We start from the raw sequence: 22,683 nt of genomic DNA, 5'->3' as shown, positions 1-22,683 counted from the left end.
GTCCACATACTTTGAAAATAAAAAATAAAAAAAATGTGACAAACATATTTTTACTCTCATTAATATCCATTCATTTTACAACATTAATATGATCCACATACATTCCTTACCCACTCTCTTTCCCTCGGTACACACTCTCTCTCTCTCTCCCACTTTCCCTCTTCCCTCTCTCGCTCGTTAATATCTATTAATTTGCAACATTAATATGGTCCACGTACAACCTCCACCCACTCTCTTTCTCTAGGTACACTCTCTCACTTTCCCTCTTCCCTCTTCGCTCGCTTTCCCTCTTCCCTCATCTCTCATCTCTCACTCTCACTTTCCCTCTTCGCTGGGCGGTGGCGGTGCTCCTCAGTTGGTGGTGTCATGCTGAGAAGAGGAGCGTTGAGTGTTTCACAGAGAAGAAGAAGAAGGCGAGGATGTCGAGGACTCGAGTGTCGAACGAAGAAAGCTGAGAGGATGTTCCATAAAAAAAAGCGCCCAAGGACGCCCTAAGGCGCACCTCGACCACATCTAGGCGAGCTTTCGCCTTCTCCCACTCGGTAGAGGCTTTTTCACCCTCCCCGCCTCCAAAGTCGTCTTGGCGTGCCTCATGGCGCATTTTTGAAATCATTGCAGTTTTTTCACACAAAAACTGATACAGTTTGATACCTCTGCCACGGAGGAAGCGTGAACAATGTGTATGCAAGCTTCATCTTGTTGATAAGTTCTCCAAGGGATTCAAAGCTTGTAGCAGCCTGCCTAACTGCCTTTGGTACAGTTGTACGGTCTCGATTTATCTTATCACTGGCTCAATCAATCTTCTGCTTGTCTGCCGGGTCCAATTTCCCATCAACCTTCTCATCCTTGACGATGTTCCTCAGGTTGTAGGTGTATTTTTCGAGTTCTTGGCATCCAACTTCCTCTTATCCTCCTCATTTTCAGCATTCTACCTCTCCGCCTCCTGCAAAATCTCTCAATCTCTTCCTTTCTAAACCTGCCCTTGTCATTGGTGGTCTTGCTCTTCACAAAAGAAACCGCAAAGCTCTCAGTCTTCTTCGTTCAGAAGAGATGCAATCGAAAAACTAAGAGGAAACCAATCCCTAGCATATGAGAAGACATACAATTGAAAAACAGCATCAGGAGATCGAATTTCACTACCTTGAAGGTGCCCATGATTGTCGTTTGTTTGCAACATTCTTCCACATCTAGTTCCAAAACACGAACGAGAAACATATGTCCTACTGAACTACCCTGCAATTGTGCAATCTCCGTACAAATTACAATCATACTAAGCTATATCCAACATAAGAAATACCATTTTCTGTTGGCGTTCAAATTTGATAACAAGAGTGAGGCATTGTATGTACAAGTTTGATCTTACTAACAAGTCCTCCAAGATTCAAACAAGGGGTGTGATATCCACACACCCTTTTTTACTTCGTACACACCCTCTTAATTTGTGGCCATCAGATTGACTGAATTAAAGAAGATCAAATGGAAGAAATTAACAAAGGTTGTGTGAGAAGTAAAAATGGGTGTGTGAATAGCACATCCCTTCAAACAAACTACAAGTTCGAAATCAAGTCAAAATAAACACTTTAGGAATTTGATCCCAATCAAACAAATACTTAATGGGACCAAATATTCCTGCATTGAGAAGAAAAATATATTTACAAAAGAATTTGAATGGGAAATGAACACACTTTTTCTCATCTGCCTGCACAGTCGTGTTTAATTTTGTTCGTTATTCATGTTTAATTGATTTAATCCAACATCAAGATATAAAAAAAACAAGTGAATAAAAAGAGAAAAAAAGATGTGTGTTTATCATTTCTCATTTAATATTCGATTTAGCTTTAGCATAACTCCACTTTCAATCCAAGAATTAAAATACAAACAACAACAACAAAGCCTTTTCCCACTAAGTGGGGTCGGCTATATGAATCCTAGAACGTCATTGCGCTCGGTTTTGTGTCATGTCCTCCTTTAGATCCAAGTACTATAAGTCTTTTCTTAGGGTCTCTTCCAAAGTTTTCCTAGGTCCTCCTCTACCCCTTCGGCCCTGAACCTCTGTCCCGTAGTCACATCTTCGAACCGGAGCGTTAGTAGGCTTTCTTTGCACATGTCCAAACCACCGTAACCGATTTTCTCTTATCTTTCCTTCAATTTCGGCTACTCCTACTTTATCTCGGATATCCTTATTCCTAATCTTATCATTTCTCGTGTGCCCACACATCCAACGAAGCATCCTCATCTCCGCTACACCCATTTTGTGTACGTGTTGATGCTTCACCGCCCAACATTCTGTGCCATACAGCATCGCCGGCCTTATTGCCGTCCTATAAAATTTTCCCTTGAGCTTCAGTGGCATATGACGGTCACACAACACGCCAGATGCACTCTTCCACTTCATCCATCCAGCTTGTATTCTATGGTTGAGGTCTCCATCTAATTCTCCGTTCTTTTGCTAGATAGATCCTAGGTAGCGAAAACGGTCGCTCTTTGGTATTTCCTGATCTCCAATCCTCACCCCTATCTTATTTTGGCCTCCATTTGCACTGAAATTACACTCCATATATTCTGTCTTTGATTCCAACACTTCTCTCCAAAGGTTAAGCTTCGCATTTACCTCTTTCTGAGTTTCATCTATCAACACTATATCGTTTGGGAAAAGCATACACCAAGGAATATCATCTTGAATATGTCATGTTAACTTATCCATTACCAACGCAAAAAAGTAAGGACTTAAGGATTGTTGATGCACAAAATCAGTGAGGACTTTGGTACAACAGAAAGTATTAAGTTTGTGATCTTCGCTAGATTGCTCCGGTCATTAGTGTGGATAAGTATGTAAATGGATAGAGACAGGAAAGCAAACACAAGATGTACGTGGTTCACCCAGATTGGCTACGTCCACGGAGTAGAGGAGTTCTCATTAATTGTGAAGGGTTTACACAAGTACATAGGTTCAAGCTCTCCTTTAGTGAGTACAAGTGAATGATTTAGTACAAATGACATTAGGAAATATTGTGGGAGAATGATCTCCTTTTATAGAAGAGAGTTTCTAACCTTGTTCTGACATTGACACGTATCGTGTTATGATTGGCTTCCGATGTTGGCACATGTCGTGCTATGATTGGCTTCTGATGTCGACACATGTTGCTCTGTGATTGGCCTCATGGTTGGAGGGAAACTCTTCTGGGTCCTTGATGGTGTAACGTTGATCGGTGCTTGGTAGTTTCGAGATTGGTCAAGTATGGTACAAACAGTGCTCCCCTAAATTCTCGAGTGAGGGAAGCTCCTCAGTTGGGGACTTGCAAGATACAAGCCGTTGAGTAATCACGAACTTCTAAGTACCGAAGTGTGGTATCGTCCTCACTTGCCTTATCTGTCTCATAGGTAGATGTGGCATCTTCTCTGGAAGTACTCTTCCTCCATCCAATTGTGGTATCTTTAACTGTTGGAGATGCACAAGGTAATGTATCAATTTCACTTGAAGCTTACTTGTAGTTTCAGGCTTGGTCAAGCGCGATACAAACCATGTAGTAGGAGTCCCTTAAGTCGCCGAACTAGGGGATCTGCTGAAAGAGGTGACAGATAAGGTAAGCAATCAGAGCTCTAAGCAATCAGTCCCAGATCAGAAGTTTGATTTCGAGTTCCGGCTGATTGTTCTCATTATCTCTATCTTGCAGGCAGCATGAAGGATAAAGAGAAGAAAAAAGAAAAGAGATGATATGAGATATTTTTTCTTTTGAAGAAGTAACTTTCCACAGGCTTATTCTTGAACTGGGCTGAAGGGTTTTCTGGTTTCCTCTAGAGTATAAGGCTGACTGAGGAATTTGAGGGTCAAAACAAGTCCATCAAATCTAGAGTACGTTCGACCCTGCTGATATGGGATACTTTTGCTGTTGACAGAGTAGTGGATGTATCGACACGTGTTCTGTTACGCTTGTCTCCACATGCTTCCTTGTATCCTTCTCATTTGCCCTATCTGTTCCTCAAACAGATGTGGTATCTTCTTTGGAAGCATAAGATGTTGAAGATGATTACTCGAGAGCAATGACAGGTAGGTAATCAGGTAAGGGGTTCCAAGCAGTCAGTTCCTGACTGAAAGCTTGATTCCAAGTGCTGACTGATTGCTCTCTTTTTCTTTGTCTTGCAGGTAAGAACAAGGCAAAAGGAAAAGATAGGGAAAAATCATGATATGGGATACTCTTGCTTTTAACCCTGATGATATGAAATATTTTTGCTCTGGTGTAGCTTGTATGCAGAGGTATTATCGAGGGGGAAAGAAAGCTGAGTATTTCGTGAGGCTTCGTTGGGAGTGCCCTCTTAGATATGAGGAAGGGTTGAGCATTTTTGCAGGTCTGCCTGTCCGTTGAGGATGAAGGTCGACATATATAGGAGTATCCTTAACAACAAGTAGTAATGTTATTCTTTTACCCTGCTTGGTCATAGCCCTGTAGTGGGAGCTGCCAGCTTCACGTGTTTTAACTTTGTCAGAGCACTTTGAAAAAGTGGTCTGTGGTATCTGGAAAGCTGATGTTGCGTGTGAAGATTACAGACAAGCTTTATCCAAGAAGATCTGGCTCTCTAAGTTGAGAAAGCGGTGCCTCTTCGGTTTTCGAACAAGCAATCCTGTCGGGGATCTGGCTCTCTAGATTCGGAGAACGGTGCCTCTTCGATTTTTGAGAAAGCAATCCTGCTAGGAATCTGGCTCTCGAGATTCGGAGAGCGGTGTCTCTTCAATTTTTGAGAAAGTAATTATGTTGGGAGTCTGACTCTCGAGATTTGGAGGGCGGTGCCTCTTCAAGTTTGGAGTAAACAATCTTGTTGGGAGTGTTTTCTCGACTGTGAGTAAAGGTTGGGCATGTTTGCTAGTCTACTTTGTCATGGAGCACAGAGGTTGACACACAGGGACTTTCCAATTATCCAGTAGTGGTACTGTTCCTTTACCCTTGTGGGTAATAATATGGTAGCTAGACCTTCAAAATTTATGTGTCTAAACTTTGTTAGTGCTGTTTCTTTGCTATTCTTTTACCCTTCTTGGTCATAGCGATGTAGTGGGAGCTGCAAGCTTCACATGTCTAAACTTTGTCAGAGATCTTTGGCAAAGTTATCTGTGGTACCCATGAGCTGATGTTGCGTGTGGAAAGTGGATGATTGAACATTAAGATTCACGTGCTTTATACTTCACCAGAAATCTTCGACAGAATGCCCGTAATTTCCCAAAGCTGAGTGTACATGTGACAGGTGCTGACAAGGCTGAAAAAGCAGGTGCCTCTTCAAATTTCTGAGATCGGCCCTTGTGGTCTCTGAGCAGCCTAGCTTTTGAGAAAGCGAGCGCTTCTTCGATTTCTGAGATCAGCCTTCGTGGTCTTTGAGCAGCCTAGCTTTTGAGAAAGCAAACGCCTCTTCGATTTCTGAGATTGGCCCTCGTGGTTTCTGAGCAGCCCAGCTTTTGAGAAAGTAAACGCCTCTTCGATTTCTGAGCAAGCGCCTCTTCGATTTCTGAAGCTCCGTCGAGTGCAGATTTTTATAGAGGCTGGCATTAAGTTCCAAAGCACACTTGAATCTCCACCAGTAGAAGCTCCATTCTTGCACTTCTAAGATCTTGATTTGTCCGACCTCTTCTCTCTTTAACACCTTTGAAAATGTCTGGCCCCTCCGACCGTCGTTTTGACTTGAACCTTGTTGAAGAGGCAGACACGCCTTCTCCAGACTATATATGACGCCCATCCTTCTTATCCCCTACTGGTCCTCTTACCGTTAGGGATTCCGTGATGAAGAATGATATGACCGCTGCGGTGGTGGCCAGGAATCTTCTCACACCCAAAGATAACACACTACTTTCCAAACGGTTTGATGAGTTCACTGTTAAGGATTCTCTGGCTCTTAATGTTTAGTGTGCAGGTTATGTGTCTAATATGGCCCAACGCCTATTTGCTCGAACCCGCCAAGTTGAATCATTGGCGGCTGAAGTGATAAGTCTCAAACAAGAGATTAGAGGGCTCAAGCATGAGAATAAACAGTTGCACCGGCTCGCACATGACTATGCTACAAACATGAAGAAGAAGCTTGACCAGATGAAGGAATCTGATGGTCAGATTTTACTTGATCATCAGAGGTTTGTGGGTTTGTTCCAAAGACATTTATTGCCTTCGTCTTCTGGGGCTGTACCGCGTAATGAAGCTCCAAATGATCAACTTCCGATGCCTCCTCCTTCTAGGGTTCTGTCCAGTACTAAGGCTCCGAATGATCACCCTCCGGTACCTTCTCTTTCTGGGGCTCTACCGACTGCTGAGACTTCTCCTAAGCAACCTTTGTGAATGCTCTCTCTTGTTTGTTTATTTTGACTCATGTATATGTACATATTTGTAACTTATCGGAGATATCAATAAATAAGTTTTGCTTCATTTCAACGTATTGTGTTAAATACACCAAAGCCTTCTTCACTAAGTTCGTTGAATTCTTCTTTTGTTGAAGCTTGTATGTTAAAGCTTTGTGAGTTGAGCATGTAGGTTGAGGTAGTGTTCCCTTAATTTCCCGAGTGAGGAAAACTTCTCGGTTGGAGACTTGAAAAATCCAAGTCACTGAGTGGGGTTGGCTATATGAATCTTAGAACACCATTGTGCTCGGTCTTGTGTCATGTCCTCCGTTAGATCCAAGTACTCTAAGTCTTTTCTTAGAGTCTCTTCCAAAGTTTTCCTAGGTCTTCCTCTACCCCTTTGGCCCTGAACTTCTGTCCCGTAGTCGCATCGTCTAACCAGAGCGTCAGTAGGCCTTCTTTGCACATGTCCAAACCACCGTAACCGATTTTCTCTCAGCTTTCCTACAATTTCGGCTACTCATACTTTACCTCGGATATCCTCATTCCTAATCTTATCATTTCTCGTGTGCCCACACATCCAACAAAGCATCCTCATCTCCGCTACACCCATTTTGTGTACGTGTTGATGCTTCACCGCCCAACATTCTGTGCCATACAGCATTGCCAACCTTATTGCCGTCCTATAAAATTTTCCCTTGAGCTTCAGTGGCATACGGCGGTCACACAACACGCCGGATGTACTCTTCTACTTCATCCATCCAGCTTGTATTCTATGGTTGAGATCTCCATCTAATTCTCCGCCAAGAATTAAAATAACTCCAAATATTTTGTGTTTAATTTGCTTTTAGTAGACGGCATAATAATTTATGCATGCTCGGGTCTTTTGATATCCATCATTAATGAGAACAATATTTCATGCTAAGGTCTTTTGTTACCCATGATTGCTGAGAGAAGCATATGCTTTTATCGTTGAGGTTAGAATTCTCAATTACGTTTTATTATATTTATAGGAGAAGGTTGCTTAAAGCTGACCCTCAAAATATTCTTCTATTGTTATCCATTTCATCATTTTTTTTTTAAATTTTCGTTACAAGCGATATTACTACTCTAACTCCAAGCTACACTAAGGAGAGGAGCCATAAAGGGTTTAAACCCGAGACCAAGTGATTTGAAGAGGAATGTCCTATCCACCAGGGTAATCCACCACTTGCTTTCTTCATCTTTCTAACTTGAAACATAGATGCAAAACTTGAAACAACACAAAGCATACCCCGGATTTTATGTGACAAGGCGGAAGATTTAGCGCAAAGGCGAAAAGATGCTTGTGCATTTTGAACCCTTTAGTCCTGAAAAGGGACAGTGTCCGGTTTGAATCCGGAAGGTCCGTTCGTTACAAGGGACTGGATGCATTAGGTCAATATTAACATAATGCAACCTTGAATGGTAATGAAATACGAACTGCATTGTGCTTTAATTAACATATATGGAAATACTCAAAGTAAAATACAACATTAATCAAGTCTAATCCATAGCGATACATCAGGTGAGATAGGACTTCTAAAAAGTTCGCTAGTTTCCACATACAGTCTGCAAACATGGTCTTTACCTCCATACGAAACTTGGGTACCCTCCAAAATACCTGTCAAGATTACAACAGAACATACTGAATCCAACAAAATAATAACGAGCAATGATAAGCAACTTGTCCCATAATTCCGACTAGTTTTGGCCCTTCTTCCATAAGACGCCGATCTTCTTTAACATATTCCCGTTTTTCTTCTTCGGCGAGTCATCATTCATGTCTTCTGAATAAGGTGAACTCAAGGGATTGTAGTTGTTGCAGTCAAGAGAACCTGTTCTCTCGACAAGTTTCCCATTGTTTCCAGTTGAAAGCATGGCAGCAGCTGCCTCAGCAGCCTTCCTCCACTGATCCGCCTGCACCTTTAACTTCCTTAACTCAGCCTCCATTTCAGAATTTGCAGCCTGTGCTGTATCCAGCTGCTCAGTCACCCGTGCGGCTCTCCTGGTACTTTTATGTACTTCCTCTGTCGCATAGCCAAGTTTCATCAAAGCCTCTCGCTCTGCAGCCCTTGCAGCTTCTGCCGAAACAACAGCATCGTCATTAACTTTATTCCTCTCCGTTTCCTTGTTTTTAAGTTCCATCTTGAGCATTTCATTCTCCTCAGCTATATTCTGCAATTCTGTCTCCTTATCCAACAAACTCGCCTTCAACTCTACCATTACAGTCTCCGACTTCTTTAGCTCCAGTGCAATTTTGGATTCATTTTCAGTTATACTTTTCTCAATTTTCACGGCAACCCCATCATTTTTCTCTGATGTACTCTCTAATTCAGTTTCCTTATCCATTAGCTGTGCTCTCAAGTCTTCAATATGATCCTTTGCTTTCTTCATTTCTGCTGCCAGCTCAGCTTCCCTCTCCAACGCTTCAGATTTCGCAGTGTCAAGTTCCTCGTACACATTCCTAATCTGCAATGTGCTCTGTATGTATTCTTCCTGGTACCTGACCTCAGCTGCATCCAATGCAGATCTCAATTGACCCACTTCGGATTTCAAAGAATTCAGTTCTGCTTGTAACTGTTTTCTTTCTTCATTTTCTTCACCTTCCTTGACAAGTTTTACATTGTCTGCAGAGTTTACCAAATGATTTCCGTTCCTATTAATCAGTTCTGCTTGAAGTTTGCTCACAAGACCCTCCAGTGATTTAACTCGAGCATTGGATTGCTCCAACTCCAATGGTAGGGAGTTGTAAGATTCCATGGCTTTCATCCCATTCGATTTGAGCATTTCTATGGTTGCATTTGCGGCTTCCAATTGCATATGAGTGCTTTGTATAACTTCTAGGGCCTGGGATTCAGATTCTTTGCATTCATTGAGCTCAGTCTTCAATTTCTCAACCAGAGATAAAGTTTCGGAAAGTTCCATTCCCAAGGTCTGGATCTCACCATATGCTGACTCTGCATGCCTGTTTTGGGCATCCTCAGACTCAGCCACCCTTTCGAGCTGTCCCTTTAGCTTCTGAATTTCATTCATAGCAGAAGCCAGGGCAGTAGAATCCATAGCACGCTGCTGTTGGACAGCGTCAAGTTCAGACTCCCATGCTCTATCCCGATCCTGAGACAGTATACGAAGTTCTTGAAGACGAGCATCTTCAGAAGTAGAAAGTTCCATAAGTTGCTGTTGGGATTCTTCAAGCTTCGCAGACATGGCTAATATCTGGTTCTTCGCTTCTTCAGCCTCCTGCTGGGATCGCCTCTTCAGTGACTCAGTTGAGTTCAACTGGTCCTTTGTCTTCTTCAGATCCTCTTGGAGTTGAGCAAGTTGTGTTTCCAACTCTGAAACTCTTTTCTGTTGTTTTTTCTGAAGCTCAAAACAAGAGAAAGGGGCAGTAAACTAATTAAAACTATGATATTTTCATATCAAAGGGTAGACGATCAATACACTTCAACAGTTTTGGATGCATTAGCTATTCCAAGTATGATAAGAAGCAACACTAGAGAACCTTCCATAATTCACAAAGCTATAAGTTCTCAAAAAGAATACCTCAGGTACTGGGCTTTGTGGTGACCTGCGCTCAATGACTTTTGGACTTCTGTTTTTCGGAGTCCTCTTTGCCATATTTGGAGAAGATATCGAATCAGGCTCTGATCCAGGTGTCTTGGTAGTTCGAGGTGTTACTGGAGATCTCCTTTGAGGCACTTCCAAAGAGCCAGTTCTGCTATCGATTAGGAAAGGCATTTAAATATTAGAAGACATGCATCAAAAAATAAAAATAAAGAGAAATTGCACAAATTGATGCATCAAGAACACGAAACACAAAAAAAAGATAGATTCAACTTATAGATGCAAATACAATTTTGCTTCAAGTGGATTCACCCATAACTGGACTGATTAAGCATAAGTCACCCAAGCATTGCTCAAGCTGCTTCTTAGATATATACTAGAAAATGACGAAGAAATTCCATAGCAGTCTAACTCCAACAAGGATCTTTCAGATACAGTGCGAGAATAATTTAGGCAGAAAAGGGAAAGAAAAAAGATTCTTACAATATAACACGAATTCTGGTGATACTGGCACATAGCACGAATTCCGCATTGGCCAAATACAAATACGATATGTATCACTCTAAAGACTATCCTGTTTCGTTTTCTTACCTTATTGTGTCGCCGTTGCTTTTATGGCCAATGTTTCAAAATACTTGCAAAAAAGGACATAAGATTCGAAGACTAATAGTGATTATTAGCACACTACAACATTAAACAAACAAATGTTAATGTTCTTATAAAAGACGCAAATAGATGTTGATCTTACTTTGCTTTTGGTGTCTGCATCTTCGACATCTATTTGTTATAACCGCTGATTGTGTTGTCCTAATTCGATCTCCCTTTCAAATCCCCTGACCCACAACACCTGAAGTAGTTCAGAGAAACAATCATTGGCTGAGAGAGAAACATCAAAGAGAATATCATACATATATATATATATGCAAATAAAAACACAAGAAAAATGGCTCACAAAAGATGGCCACCTTAGATCCCTTTTTACTACAAAACCCAACAAACAAACAAATACCTGCCTTCAAAGAAATCCCACTAAAACTAACACCACTACTACCAACCAATCCCACAAAACAGTCAATAGATATATGTGTGTGTGTGTGTGTGTATGTAAGAAAGAAAGCTGCAGCTTCAAGATTCATTGAGTATCATTAAGCAAGCTATATCACAACCTTTTCAATTGCCCTTCTCCTTTGCCCACCTTTATACTATGTTCCAAACAAATGATTTAAGACACAAGGGGCCAGCAAAAGTTAGCCACGTCTGATTGCCGCTTGTTAATTTTTACTTTGCATCAATAATGCCAAATTGCCAATGATTAAAGGAGGGTCTTTGTGTTAATAGCTGATTAACTGTGGGCATACTGGGCCCAGCAGAGCACAGATGAACCCCATTTCTGTTTGTTTGATGAAAAACCCAAATATTTCTTGATTAACCTTTTCTGCAAATTAAAAACTAGGACATAATATCCTTAAAAAGCAGCAATGCAAGCAAATGAAATTAGAAGTGTTCTTAAATTATAGTAAATTACAGAACCAATATATTAATGAAACCCATAGATTTACGAAACAATGGATTCGAACAACAGATCTACAGAAAATTAATACATGAATAACTTAAAGAGAGAATCTGGGAACAGAGCTTCATGGTTAGCAAAATAGGAAAAAAGAAATGTTCTGGACCAAAACATTTTAAAAGAAAAAAACTAAGGAAAAGGAAGAAGCTTAAGCTCTTCTTCTCCAGTAACTCTTCAAAAAACCAGAGATTGCATTTGAAACCAGAGCTTGCAAAGTAAGAGACTTTGAGCTAAAATACCACAAACCCACATTTTCATTCAGAACCACAAGTTCCCAAACATGTAAATTAAACCAAAAAACAAATATAACGTAACAACAAACTAAAAGCAACAGAACCCATAAATTTAGTCTAAAACAAGCTCTTTAAACCCAGAAAAAGGCTATTAACCCAGAAAAGTTAACACATTTTCAATAAAAAGGCAACACGACCCAGAAATTCATAGGCTAAAACAAGCTCTTGAAACCCAGAAAAGGAAACACATTTTCAACAGAAGGGAACAAATAAGAGTAAAATCAAGTTGAAAGGATAGTATAAAAATGGGAAAAGTTTTGCAATGAAAACCATGACACAAAAATATAATTTGAATCCCTCGCTCCCTAGTTTAGATTAAATTAGAATATCGTTCACATAATTAAAAAACATGACATTTGGTCTTACCAGAAAGATCTCTGCCTCTCACTGGGGTGGCTAATATTGCAAAAGGTTGGATAGTACTAATTAGCAGATGTTGGCTTTGAAAATGCCAGAAAACCCTAGAGCTTGCTTGGTAGCTGCTTCTGGGTGTCCATTTCCCAAGTGAGTGACACTCTTTTACTCCATTTCTTTGTATTTGTCAGCGGAGGGAGGGAAGCGAGCAGCAGAACAAAGCAATGCCTGACGCGCCTATTAATTCACACGCTTTTCACGCCCCAATCACATGGGTATACCTTATGTGATTGCTACAGCTACCCAAATAGTTTTGGTTTGGGGTGAAGAGCAAAGCTTAATTCAAGTTCCAACATCCAAAAAATGGGGTGGATTAGTGATTATATATAGCGTACTCGTACTGGTTTGGTACTGAGGTGCTTTTATAAAAAGTGGGTATAAAAAAAACTGAGCTAAAAAAAATATTTGGTAAAGACTTAAAAACATCTTATTTTTAAGGTAATCCCAATAATTTGTTTCCAGGTGTTAGTTGGAGTGAGGTTATGATATTTAAACTCTTATTTTCTCATTGATACGATCGATGTGAGACATTTCAACACATTGGGTCACACATGGGAGATCCACACATCGACAACCACGTGGAGTCACCCTACACACGGGGCCAAGGGGACCCACCCATCATGTGGCAGTATAGTACGGGCCCGCTCCCTGGCCGATACCATGTAGAATTATCAAACAATACCAAACCAACCCTTAAGGTAATCCCAATAATTTGTTTCCACATGTTAGTTGGAGTGAGGTTATGATATTTAAACTCTTATTTTCTCATTGATACGATCGATGTGGGACATTTCAACACATTGGGTCACACATGGGAGATCCACACATCGACAACCACGTGGAGCCACCCTACACACGGGGCCAAGGGGACCCACCCATCATGTGGCAGTATAGTACGGGCCCGCTCCTTGGCCGATACCATGTATAATTATCAAAGAGACGGACCATACGGCCCACTTCCAACAACACCGATATTGTTCCCAACTTAGTAATTACCACCTACACAATCCGTCAGGTGTGAGGTTTTATCACAAAAGGCCTCGATGTTAGTTGAAGTGGGGTTATGATATTAAAACTCTTATTTTCTCATTGATACGGTCGATGTGGGACATTTTAACATAGTGGAACCCATCTATTTTTTCTACTATTTTATAATCCCCAACCTTTACTCCCATAAAACTAATTTTGTGTTCTACTGCAGGAGTTTGATTCTTATAAAATTAGAATCAAACCCAATATTTCTGCCCAGTGTGAAAGAGCTTAGGGGTGACAGAAATAATATTACTTAATAAAGATTCATGATTAATTAGGTTCGGAGATTATTCATGACCCCAATTTTCAATAGTGTTTATAAGACTTTCAAATTATAACTACTTTAAAATAATGAAGAGATGTTAGTTCTTCTCAGTTTTCAATTCCCATGTTTCCAATTTAGTTAATTGAATTAAGGCATATCATCCTTCACATATCCACAGCTCTAAACAGCTGGTTTGCACAAGCAATTGGGACACACTTGGATTTGTCAAAGCTTCAATTTTTTCAAGTTTTCTTCAATGGTTTCAAAGCTTCAATTTTTTCAAGTTTTCTTCAATGGTTTTAGAGCCCATTGGATGCTATAAACTCACCAATTTGTTGATCCCCAATTGTTACTTGGAACTTTCTTGTCCTTCCTTTGACCTAGGACTCTTGTTTGGTCAATGCAACCGATCAATGCAACTGATATATAATGACTGATAAGACATAGATTGATTAGGCTATGGATGCATTTTCAACCATCACATGTGCTAAGTCTTTTACTTAGGGTTTACGAGACACAAATGGCTGGTAATTAGCTAACTAGTTAGGTCCTTTCTTCCATGGGGTCCCCCCCCACCCAACAAAAAAAAATTGCACCAATTATGGGCAAACCACTTTGTACTTGCAGTTATTAGTATGCTCAAACTATAGGCTTTCTAGCTTTGTCAAGTCAGTGCAGTTATTAAGGAGTAATGCATTTGGTTTAGAAAATAGTTCCTTCTGCATGATGAATCGTAGCGTTATTGGAGAAATTCATGGGTAGATCATGTTGTTTTCTGATCACACACTCAAAGTGCTCAATCCCCCCCCTCCTTTGTGAACCTACGTCCTTTTGTCTAATGCCCTAAACAAGTGTTCGGACACAAAATTCTCTCGTGTTATTGCTACAATCGGTCATTCCAATGATCAAACTCATAGATCTCAGTATTGTTATTTATTATCACTATATTCTCGTGTTAGGATGGAGTATATGTTTGCTTTGAGCATTCTAATTTTTTTGAAGTAACAGCATTGAGTGAATTCTTAGGTGTGAACGCCCAGAGACCACGTGATCGTCTTACTGCACACACAAAATCTCTCATCCTCCTTGTGTCTGGTGCCTCGTATGAATAACCAAACACAAAATTATCTTGTGCTAATGCTACAATCAGTTGTTCGTACGCAGGCGTGCGATTCCTTATTATTGAATCACACTTATTATTGAAGCAAGCAAGACCCACAGTATATCCAAAGGTAGGATTCACCAAACGCACACATGGGCAACCAACTTAGTCCACAATAAAAGCTTATAAAAATGCAAAAAAAAACAAAGAAGATAGCCTTCCCATTATATCAAAGCGTTGTCAAGTGTCCTCGCAGTGTGCATGGCATGAGTCGATATAAATTAAAGAATGGTGCATTCATTTCTTTAATTCTATCATGTCAAACGTAAGTGGAAGCAAAAGGTCGCCTGTTTATAAATATCATAAAAATAGGTTATAATTTTGTTCATATCCTCGAACAGAACGAGGTAAAAGCAAAAGATCGATCTGGAAAAGCAAAGGGAAAGTCGCACTCATTGCTCAAAAGTTGCACTAGAAACTAAGGCTTCGGTTGTTGTTTTAACTTTAAGACTTCTCTGAAAGGGAGAGGGCATTTAGTACGTACATGTCCACAACAACTTGATGTATCATAGCCCAGTCATCCATTCATCCGATTAGGTTTTTTATTTTTTATACGTAAATTGGTTTGTTGCTTGTACAATGATCAAAATGAGATAGGGAAGGAGGGTGGAGGTGGGGATCTTTGTCTGTAAATTACATCATTTCTCCAACTGCTAAGGAAACAAAATAATGCCTTTGCTTAACGAACTTGCATTTTGCATTATGATTGTTTTATATTGTCACTATCATCATATCAGTATTACTGTAGCTCGAGTTTAGTAATATTTTTTTTTTCTCAATATAAACAAAATTTCAAATTTGAATCCGTTGATCAGAAAAGAAATGATGAAAAAAATATTCAATTAGTATTAAACATGTATAATGTGTAAGTTTTATGGAAAGATTTACAGAGACATTTTAGCATTTCTCTTACCAACATCGTGTGTAATTCATCAACACTAGAAATCGAACTCAAGACCAACGTGTGCCTGAAATTCTCCCCAACTACTGAAACACCCGTGATGGTTAATTCACAAAGCTTCATTCAGCCCATACCTTCTTGCGTTTTTTATAAGCATGCGGGAGATGAAAACTTGACAAAAATGAAAGACTTTGATCTTAAAATATGTCCATCAGATCACACATCACACAAATTGATCACTAATTAAAAATGAATGTACATTGTACTATATCTAATACCTATAACTAAACAAGCCATTTATTTGATCCAATAAAAACTTGAATAATTAATTAGCAAGTTTATACAACCAAGACATAAACTGCATATATAATTCCTGGTATATATCCAAACAGCGTCAGCAATACGGCAATCCAAAACTCCACCTGCAATATCCCAAAATAAAAATGACGATGATAAAACTATTTTGTACTATCTCTAGCCACGTGAGGATAGAGATAAAACTATATGCAATGAATTCTAATCATGTGACTGAAATATAACCACATAATTTTTATAAACAAAAGTTGTTTTTCCTCGTAATTTTTGAAACTAACTCATTCAAATTACCGAATGAAGATAGATACATAATTGTATGTACCTAATGATAATTTTTTTTTTCTTCTCTCAAATGTGTGCATCACAAATTCTAACTTCGGTTAGATAGATTACTAGATCGCTAGTTGAGATAGTAAATGTAAAAGAACTCGATCTCAATACAAATGGTAAGAATGATGTGACTTACCCCGCAGCCATAGCGAATGAAGACACCAACTGGTGGAAGAAAAATGGCACACAAGACTTCTAGGAATGTCTCGGATCCCATCTTATTAATTCACTGAATTATTATTGGCTTTTTGTTTGTGGCCGAAGGTTTGTATTGGGAGAGATGATGAGATGAACATGCAAAGTTAGTTGTGGAAAACCGCAGGAACAAAGGCTACGTTTACTTGGCCAGTAGTACACCTGTCTTTAATACACGTGTCTTTCATTCCACCAAACAATGCTTTGGTGGGTTTATCATTTAGGATTATGTGCTTGGTGCTCTGATGATACTTTTAGGTAATAGCTGCCTAGAAAATTTTATTTTTACGAGTGTAAATGGTATTCTATACTAATTTATATTTGAGTTTGGAACACAATGAGTTAAAAATAAATGCCCTACCTATTAAAGCAGTTCATCACTTGCTAGATGCCTAAACATTAGCAGATTCTAAATGAATTATTTTTTTGCTGCAGCCTTGTAAAGTACAAGATGGATGGATGAAGTTAGACCCGGCAATTTCTGACACGATGTGAAAAAGACATGAAAATAACAGGTTTCGGATCAACAAGATAACTTATCGGGTCATTATCCGGTGACCCGTTAACAACCCGTTAATAACGGGTATACACGTGGGTAACACGTATTGAGGGTATAAATGTAAATGTAGGTAATAAAGATCCTACTTAGATATTGGATAGAAAGTTAAGTTTGTTAGATGGTTTTCCATATACTTGTATATATACAGGTTGTATTATAATCAAAGGTTAATGAAAAAGATTATTTCTCAATATGGTATCAACCGCCTTCTGTCTTACGACCTGATCCAAACACGCTTCACCGCCTTGCGACCTTTCTTCTTCCTTTCTTCTACTTGCGATCGCCGTCTTGATCTCCCAAACCCTAACTCTGTGCATCAATGGCGGTTCCTGCTTCTTCGTCTGACTCTACTACTCATGGTCATCAACCTCCGTCCTCTGTCACGGTCTCTCCTCCGGTGACTTCCTCCATCACAATTCAAAATATTGGATCTATGGTACCAATTAAGCTTACCACTACCAATTACCTTACGTGGAGTGCTTTGTTTGCTCCAATTTTTCGCCGCTACAATCTCACCGGCATTGTTGATGGCTCAACGCCTCCGCCGTCTCAAATGCTATTGGATGACTCTGGCAATCGCACGTCTCTCATCAATCCTGATTATGTTTCTTGGTATGAAAATGATCAAAACATTCTCATTTGGCTCAATTCCACATTGTCTGAAACCCTAATTCCTTACACTGTTGGAGTTAATTCTTCTCGCGAACTTTGGGCAAAATTGGAGTCACGATTGGGTGCTGCTTCTCAATCTCACATTCATGATCTTCGATCGCGTCTATGCACAATTACAAAAGGTGAATCTACTGCTGCTCAATTTCTCCAACAAATTGAGGAAATCGCAGATGCTCTTGCCAGTGCTGGCACTCCGGTGGCCGATTCCGAGCTCATTTCTGTCACACTTCATGGCCTATCATCGGAGTATGACTCCTTTGTTGATGCTGTTCAATTTCGTATCGGATCGACTACCATTGATGAACTGCATGGTCTTCTTCTGAGTAAAGAAATTCAGTTGAATAATCGCAAGAAATCGCCTCTCACTGCTCCTTTCCAGGCTTTAATTCTTCTACGGGTATTCTTCCCACACCACCTATGGCTCATCAGGCTTTCACTGCTCCGGTTTATTCTTCACAGCCTTTCTCTCAAGGTCGTTCTTTTACTTACTCTTAAAATCGTGGCAGTTCTTCAAACCCTAGAAATTTCCAAGGCAGGGGCAATTTCAGAGGCAACTCTCAACGCACCTATTACCGGTCGAATAATCAGCGCTCTTCTCGTAGTGGTCGGTCATTCTCTGGCAAACGTCCTTCTTGCCAAATCTGCCGTCAATATGATCATGAAGCTTTTGACTGTCCCCAACGCATGAATCCTAGCTACACTGGATCTTCTTCTCACTCTGCTATGGTTGCTCATACTACTTCTACTTCATCTGCTCCTACTTGGCTCGTTGATTCTGGCGCCAGTTCTCACATGACAAATAACTACACAAATCTGCAAAATCCTGAGCCTTATCGTGGTCCTGAGCAGGTCTACATTGGTGATGGCAAAGGTTTGCCCATTCATCACTCTGGTTCTTCTTCTTTAAATACTGATCACCATTGTTTTCAGTTGAAAAATGTTCTTCATGTGCCTGATTTAAAGCAAAATTTATTATCTGCGAATCAATTTCTTCTTGACAACTGGTGTTCCATGCATCTTTATCCTTTTCACTTCACTGTGAAGGATATTTCTTCGGGGAAGATGCTTTTTAGTGGACCAGTTCGTGATGGATTCTACCCTTTTCATCCTTCGTCTCCTGCTCCTAGTTCTCCACACTTGTTTGCTGCTACAACAATGGCTTCTCAGGATCTTTGGCACAAGAGACTTGGCCATCCATCTACCAAAATTTTAAATAAATTGGCTTCTACTTCATGTATTTCTATGTCTCATACTATGAATAACACTTTCTGTTCAGATTGTGCTGTAAGCAAAAGCTCTAAGCTTCCTTTTGTTTCTAGTTCTTGTACTACAAGCAAGCCTTTAGAGCTTCTTCACATGGATGTCTGGGGACCAGCTCCTATTTCTTCTGTACATGGTTTTCGATACTATGTGATCATTGTTGATGACTATACAAAGTATTCTTGGCTTTATCCTTTGCAGTTCAAATCTGATGTTCTTTCTACATTTGTTCACTTCAAGTCTCTTATTGAAAATAAGTTGGGTGTCAAAGTTATCTCTATTCGTTCGGATTCTGGTGGAGAATTCTTAAGCTCCAAGTTCTCACAGTTCTTACTTGACCATGGTATTACACACCAATTCAGCTGTCCTCACACCCCTGAGCAGAATGGGTGTGCTGAGCGCAAGCATCGACATCTTGTTGAAACTGCCCGTACTCTATTGACAGTATCTAAAGTTCCACATCGATATTGGGATCATGCATTTTCTACAGCAGTTTATCTCATCAACCGGATGCCTACTGCTCATACTGTATCTCCATGGGAATCTTTATTCAAGAAAGCTCCAGCGTATGCTTCTCTCAAAGTCTTTGGTTGTAGTTGCTTTCCTTGGCTGAAGCCTTACACTACCTCTAAGCTAGAACCAAAGAGCAAACATTGTGTTTTCTTGGGGTACAGTTTAAATCACAGAGGGTATAAATGCCTGGATCCTTTATCTCACCTAATCTATATATCCCGGCATGTCATTTTTGATGAGCACAATTTCCCTTTCCATAATCCTTTACCCGTTGCATCCTCTCAGCCTATATCTTCCTCACCAGTACATACAATACCATCTCATCTCACATTCAATTCTTTTCAAACTTCCCAGTCATCATCACCCCATACCTCTCCTTTCCCACTTTCATCTCATCCCCCATCTACATCTCCATCCCAAAACCTTCATATATCTCCAAATTCACATTCCTTACCAAATTCCTCTTCTGCACATATTTCATCCCAACACCCACATATCCCTTCTATACCACTGACCTCTTCTTCTCTCAACCTTCATCCTATGCAGACTCGTTCCAAATCTGGCATCTTCAAACCTAAAGCCTTGCTTGCAACTAAACATACTCTGCCATCTCATCTTAGTGTTGACTTTGTTCCTACTACCTATCATCAGGCATCCAAATATTCCCACTGGAGACAGGCAATGCAAGAAGAGTTCAACGCTCTTCTCAATAATGGTACCTGGTCCTTGGTTCCCTATTCTCCTTCTCAAAATTTAGTAGGTTGCAAGTGGGTATTTCGTATCAAACGCAAGCCTGATGGATCTATAGATAGGTATAAGGCCCAATTGGTTGCAAAGGGTTTTCATCAACAGGAAGGGCTAGACTACACAGAGACTTTCAGTCCTGTTGCCAAACCTGTCACCATTCGTCTTTTACTCACTTTGGCTGCTCAATATGATTGGTTTCTCAACCAACTTGATGTCAGCAATGCTTTTCTGCATGGTACTCTTACAGAAATTGTATTCATGCAACAACCTCCAGGATTTCAGGATTCTACACAACCTGACTCTGTTTGCCGACTTCATAAATCGTTGTATGGCCTCAAACAAGCTCCTCGAGCTTGGTATGATAAACTACATGGTGCCTTACTCTCCTTGGGATTCGTTGGCTCACAATCGGATCATTCATTGTTTGTTAAGAAGGATCCTCACTTGGTGTTTCTACTTGTCTACGTTGATGACATCCTTGTCACAGGCCCTTCTTCTTTAGCCTGCAAGCATGTTATTGATCAACTCAGTGTTCTCTTTCCCATCAAAGATCTTGGTTCTTTACATTATTTTCTTGGCATTGAAGTCAAGCGTTCTTCTCAGGGTATTTTCATCTCTCAGTCGAAATACATCCTGGACCTGTTGCACAAGGCCAAAATGGATGGTGCCAAACCCTGTGTCACTCCCCTGAGTACATCAAATCTTGATCACTCTTCTCCTCTCTTGGATGATCCTACTGAATATCGATCTCTTGTTGGTGCTCTTCAGTATCTCACATGGACTCGGCTCGATCTCTCTTTTGCAGTGAATCTTGTTTGCCAGTTTATGCACTGTCCTCGTATGTCTCATCTTCAAGCTGTGAAACGCATTCTGCGTTATCTCAAGGGATCCATTGAGTGTGGACTTTGGTTTTCTAAAAGTTCTTCACCACCCTATATCACTGCTTATTCCGATGCTGATTGGGCAGGCTGCTCCATAGATCGCTGTTCAACTGGTGGTTTCTGCATTTTTCTGGGGAATTCTATCATTAGTTGGAGTGCTAAGAAGCAATCCATCGTGGCTCGGTCCTCTACAGAGGCTGAATATCGGTCGTTGGCTAACACTGCTGCCGAATTATCTTGGATATGCAAACTTATTAGTGATATTGGTCTTCCACTACCCTGTGTACCACGGCTGTGGTGTGACAATATATCGGCTATCTTTCTTGCCAAGAATCCTATTTTCCATGCTCGCACTAAGCATGTTGAATTGGACTATCACTACATCCGGGAAAAGGTTTTGGCAAATGACCTTTCTCTGCATTTTGTTTGCTCCCAGGATCAGGTAGCTAATATTTGTACCAAGGCTCTGTCCAAATCCTGATTTCTGTTTCTCCGGTCCAAACTTGCACTTCGGCACCCTCAGTTCAGTTTGAAGGGGGATATTGAGGGTATAAATGTAAATGTAGGTAATAAAGATCCTACTTAGATATTGGATAGAAAGTTAAGTTTGTTAGATGGTTTTCCATATACTTGTATATATACAGGTTGTATTATAATCAAAGGTTAATGAAAAAGATTATTTCTCAATAACACGTAGGTAACCCGTTTCGACCCGTTACGAAAAAATTTATTTTGATAATTTTAAAGTTTAATTACTAAAAGATTTATTATAAAATACAATAGCCACATTAATATATACAATATATTCTATATTAAATATATAGTTTTGTATTATTATTCTATATAAGTTTTAAAAAAAAGTTTTAGTCATTATTTATTTTTATTATGAGAGTTCCTTATTATCATTACTAAGATAAATTTTACTTAGCATGTTGTCCAAAATTAAAGTAAACTAATATAGTATTTGTATAGACAAGAACTAAGAAGACATACAATTTAACCGTCAATTGTTATTTACACTTTATTCTTCTTACTGAATTTCATTTTTAAAATTTTCTTTTTTAAAAACATGATCATCTGGCAGATGTAAGAAGATGAACGGCTCAGATCTTTGGTATCACGTTTCGATATTTACGGTTAACTGAAATATGAGTCGATGTCATATAGTTTGTAGAAACTTTATAAACATCAAGCAATATTTTCACTACCTGTAAAACTCTGAATATAATATCAATGATCCAAACCGTTCATCTTCCTGCATCCTCTAATAGATCAAGTTTTCAAAAAAGAAAATCTGAAAAAAACAAAATTTGATGAGAACAATGAAGCGTAAATGTAAACAACAATCAACGGTTAAATTTTGATCTATGATTTATATGATTATAGTGGCGAATTTCGAAGTTAAGCTCTTCATGAAAGTTGTAAAGCTTGTCATTACGAGCGTTTATATATTTTTTCTATAATTTTTTACACTTCTACATTAATTAAAAAACTATTAAAGACTTTAGGTAAGTGAAAATATACTTAAAAGAAAAATGAGCTTTTATGTTTTGGATGTGACAATATGGCATGTATATACTTATTTAGTATTATGTTTTTCATTTGATTATTTATTGGTTTAAACTATATTTTCCTTAACGGGTAACGGGTCGGGTCATATTACTTGTTAATATAATCGG

The 22,683-nt window shown here is 39.6% G+C and overlaps 2 protein-coding genes across 5 annotated transcripts; both read right to left on the bottom strand.

Annotated features, from left to right (window-relative positions):
• Positions 1 to 7,754: 7,754 nt before the first annotated feature.
• Positions 7,755 to 12,432, bottom strand: LOC126619980 (interactor of constitutive active ROPs 2, chloroplastic-like). 4 transcript variants are annotated; one of them, XM_050288426.1, is made up of 4 exons: positions 12,125 to 12,432; positions 10,644 to 10,742; positions 9,875 to 10,049; positions 7,755 to 9,691 (listed from the first exon to the last, which is right to left on the bottom strand). In XM_050288426.1, exons 2-4 carry the CDS (start codon positions 10,670 to 10,672, stop codon positions 8,033 to 8,035), a joined length of 1,863 nt encoding a protein of 620 aa, XP_050144383.1. In that variant the 5' UTR covers positions 10,673 to 10,742; positions 12,125 to 12,432; the 3' UTR covers positions 7,755 to 8,032. The 4 variants fall into 4 exon arrangements, with proteins under 4 accessions (XP_050144383.1, XP_050144384.1, XP_050144385.1 ...); XM_050288427.1 differs by having other exon boundaries at positions 9,875 to 10,046; positions 12,125 to 12,431; XM_050288428.1 differs by lacking the exons at positions 10,644 to 10,742; positions 12,125 to 12,432 and adding an exon at positions 10,487 to 10,633 and having other exon boundaries at positions 9,875 to 10,046.
• Positions 12,433 to 15,704: 3,272 nt separating this feature from the next.
• LOC126619985 (salt stress-induced hydrophobic peptide ESI3-like) lies at positions 15,705 to 16,535 on the bottom strand. Its single transcript, XM_050288441.1, has 2 exons — positions 16,314 to 16,535; positions 15,705 to 15,954 (listed from the first exon to the last, which is right to left on the bottom strand). The coding sequence occupies exons 1-2, from the start codon at positions 16,392 to 16,394 to the stop codon at positions 15,871 to 15,873; spliced, it is 165 nt and encodes a 54-aa protein (XP_050144398.1). The 5' UTR covers positions 16,395 to 16,535; the 3' UTR covers positions 15,705 to 15,870.
• Positions 16,536 to 22,683: the final 6,148 nt, after the last annotated feature.

Source organism: Malus sylvestris, chromosome 4 (genome assembly GCF_916048215.2).
Source record: "Malus sylvestris chromosome 4, drMalSylv7.2, whole genome shotgun sequence".
NCBI classification, from domain to species: domain Eukaryota; kingdom Viridiplantae; phylum Streptophyta; class Magnoliopsida; order Rosales; family Rosaceae; genus Malus; species Malus sylvestris.
The sequence above is the reverse complement of the archived record's forward strand: the minus strand, read 5'-3'. Positions and strand labels throughout refer to the sequence as shown.

Bases quoted from the DNA above. Each gene is read 5' to 3' on its own strand.
- LOC126619985 (XM_050288441.1), bottom strand. From the start codon at position 16,394: ATGGGATCCGAGACATTCCTAGAAGTCTTGTGTGCCATTTTTCTTCCA. The intron at 15,955-16,313 runs GTAAGTCACATC...GGGATATTGCAG, and splicing joins TCATTCGCTATGGCTGCGGG to GTGGAGTTTTGGATTGCCGT.
- LOC126619980 (XM_050288426.1), bottom strand. From the start codon at position 10,672: ATGTCGAAGATGCAGACACCAAAAGCAAA. The intron at 10,050-10,643 runs GTAAGATCAACA...CCTAATCGATAG, and splicing joins ATGCAGACACCAAAAGCAAA to CAGAACTGGCTCTTTGGAAG. The intron at 9,692-9,874 runs GTATTCTTTTTG...TTTGAGCTTCAG, and splicing joins CACAAAGCCCAGTACCTGAG to AAAAAACAACAGAAAAGAGT.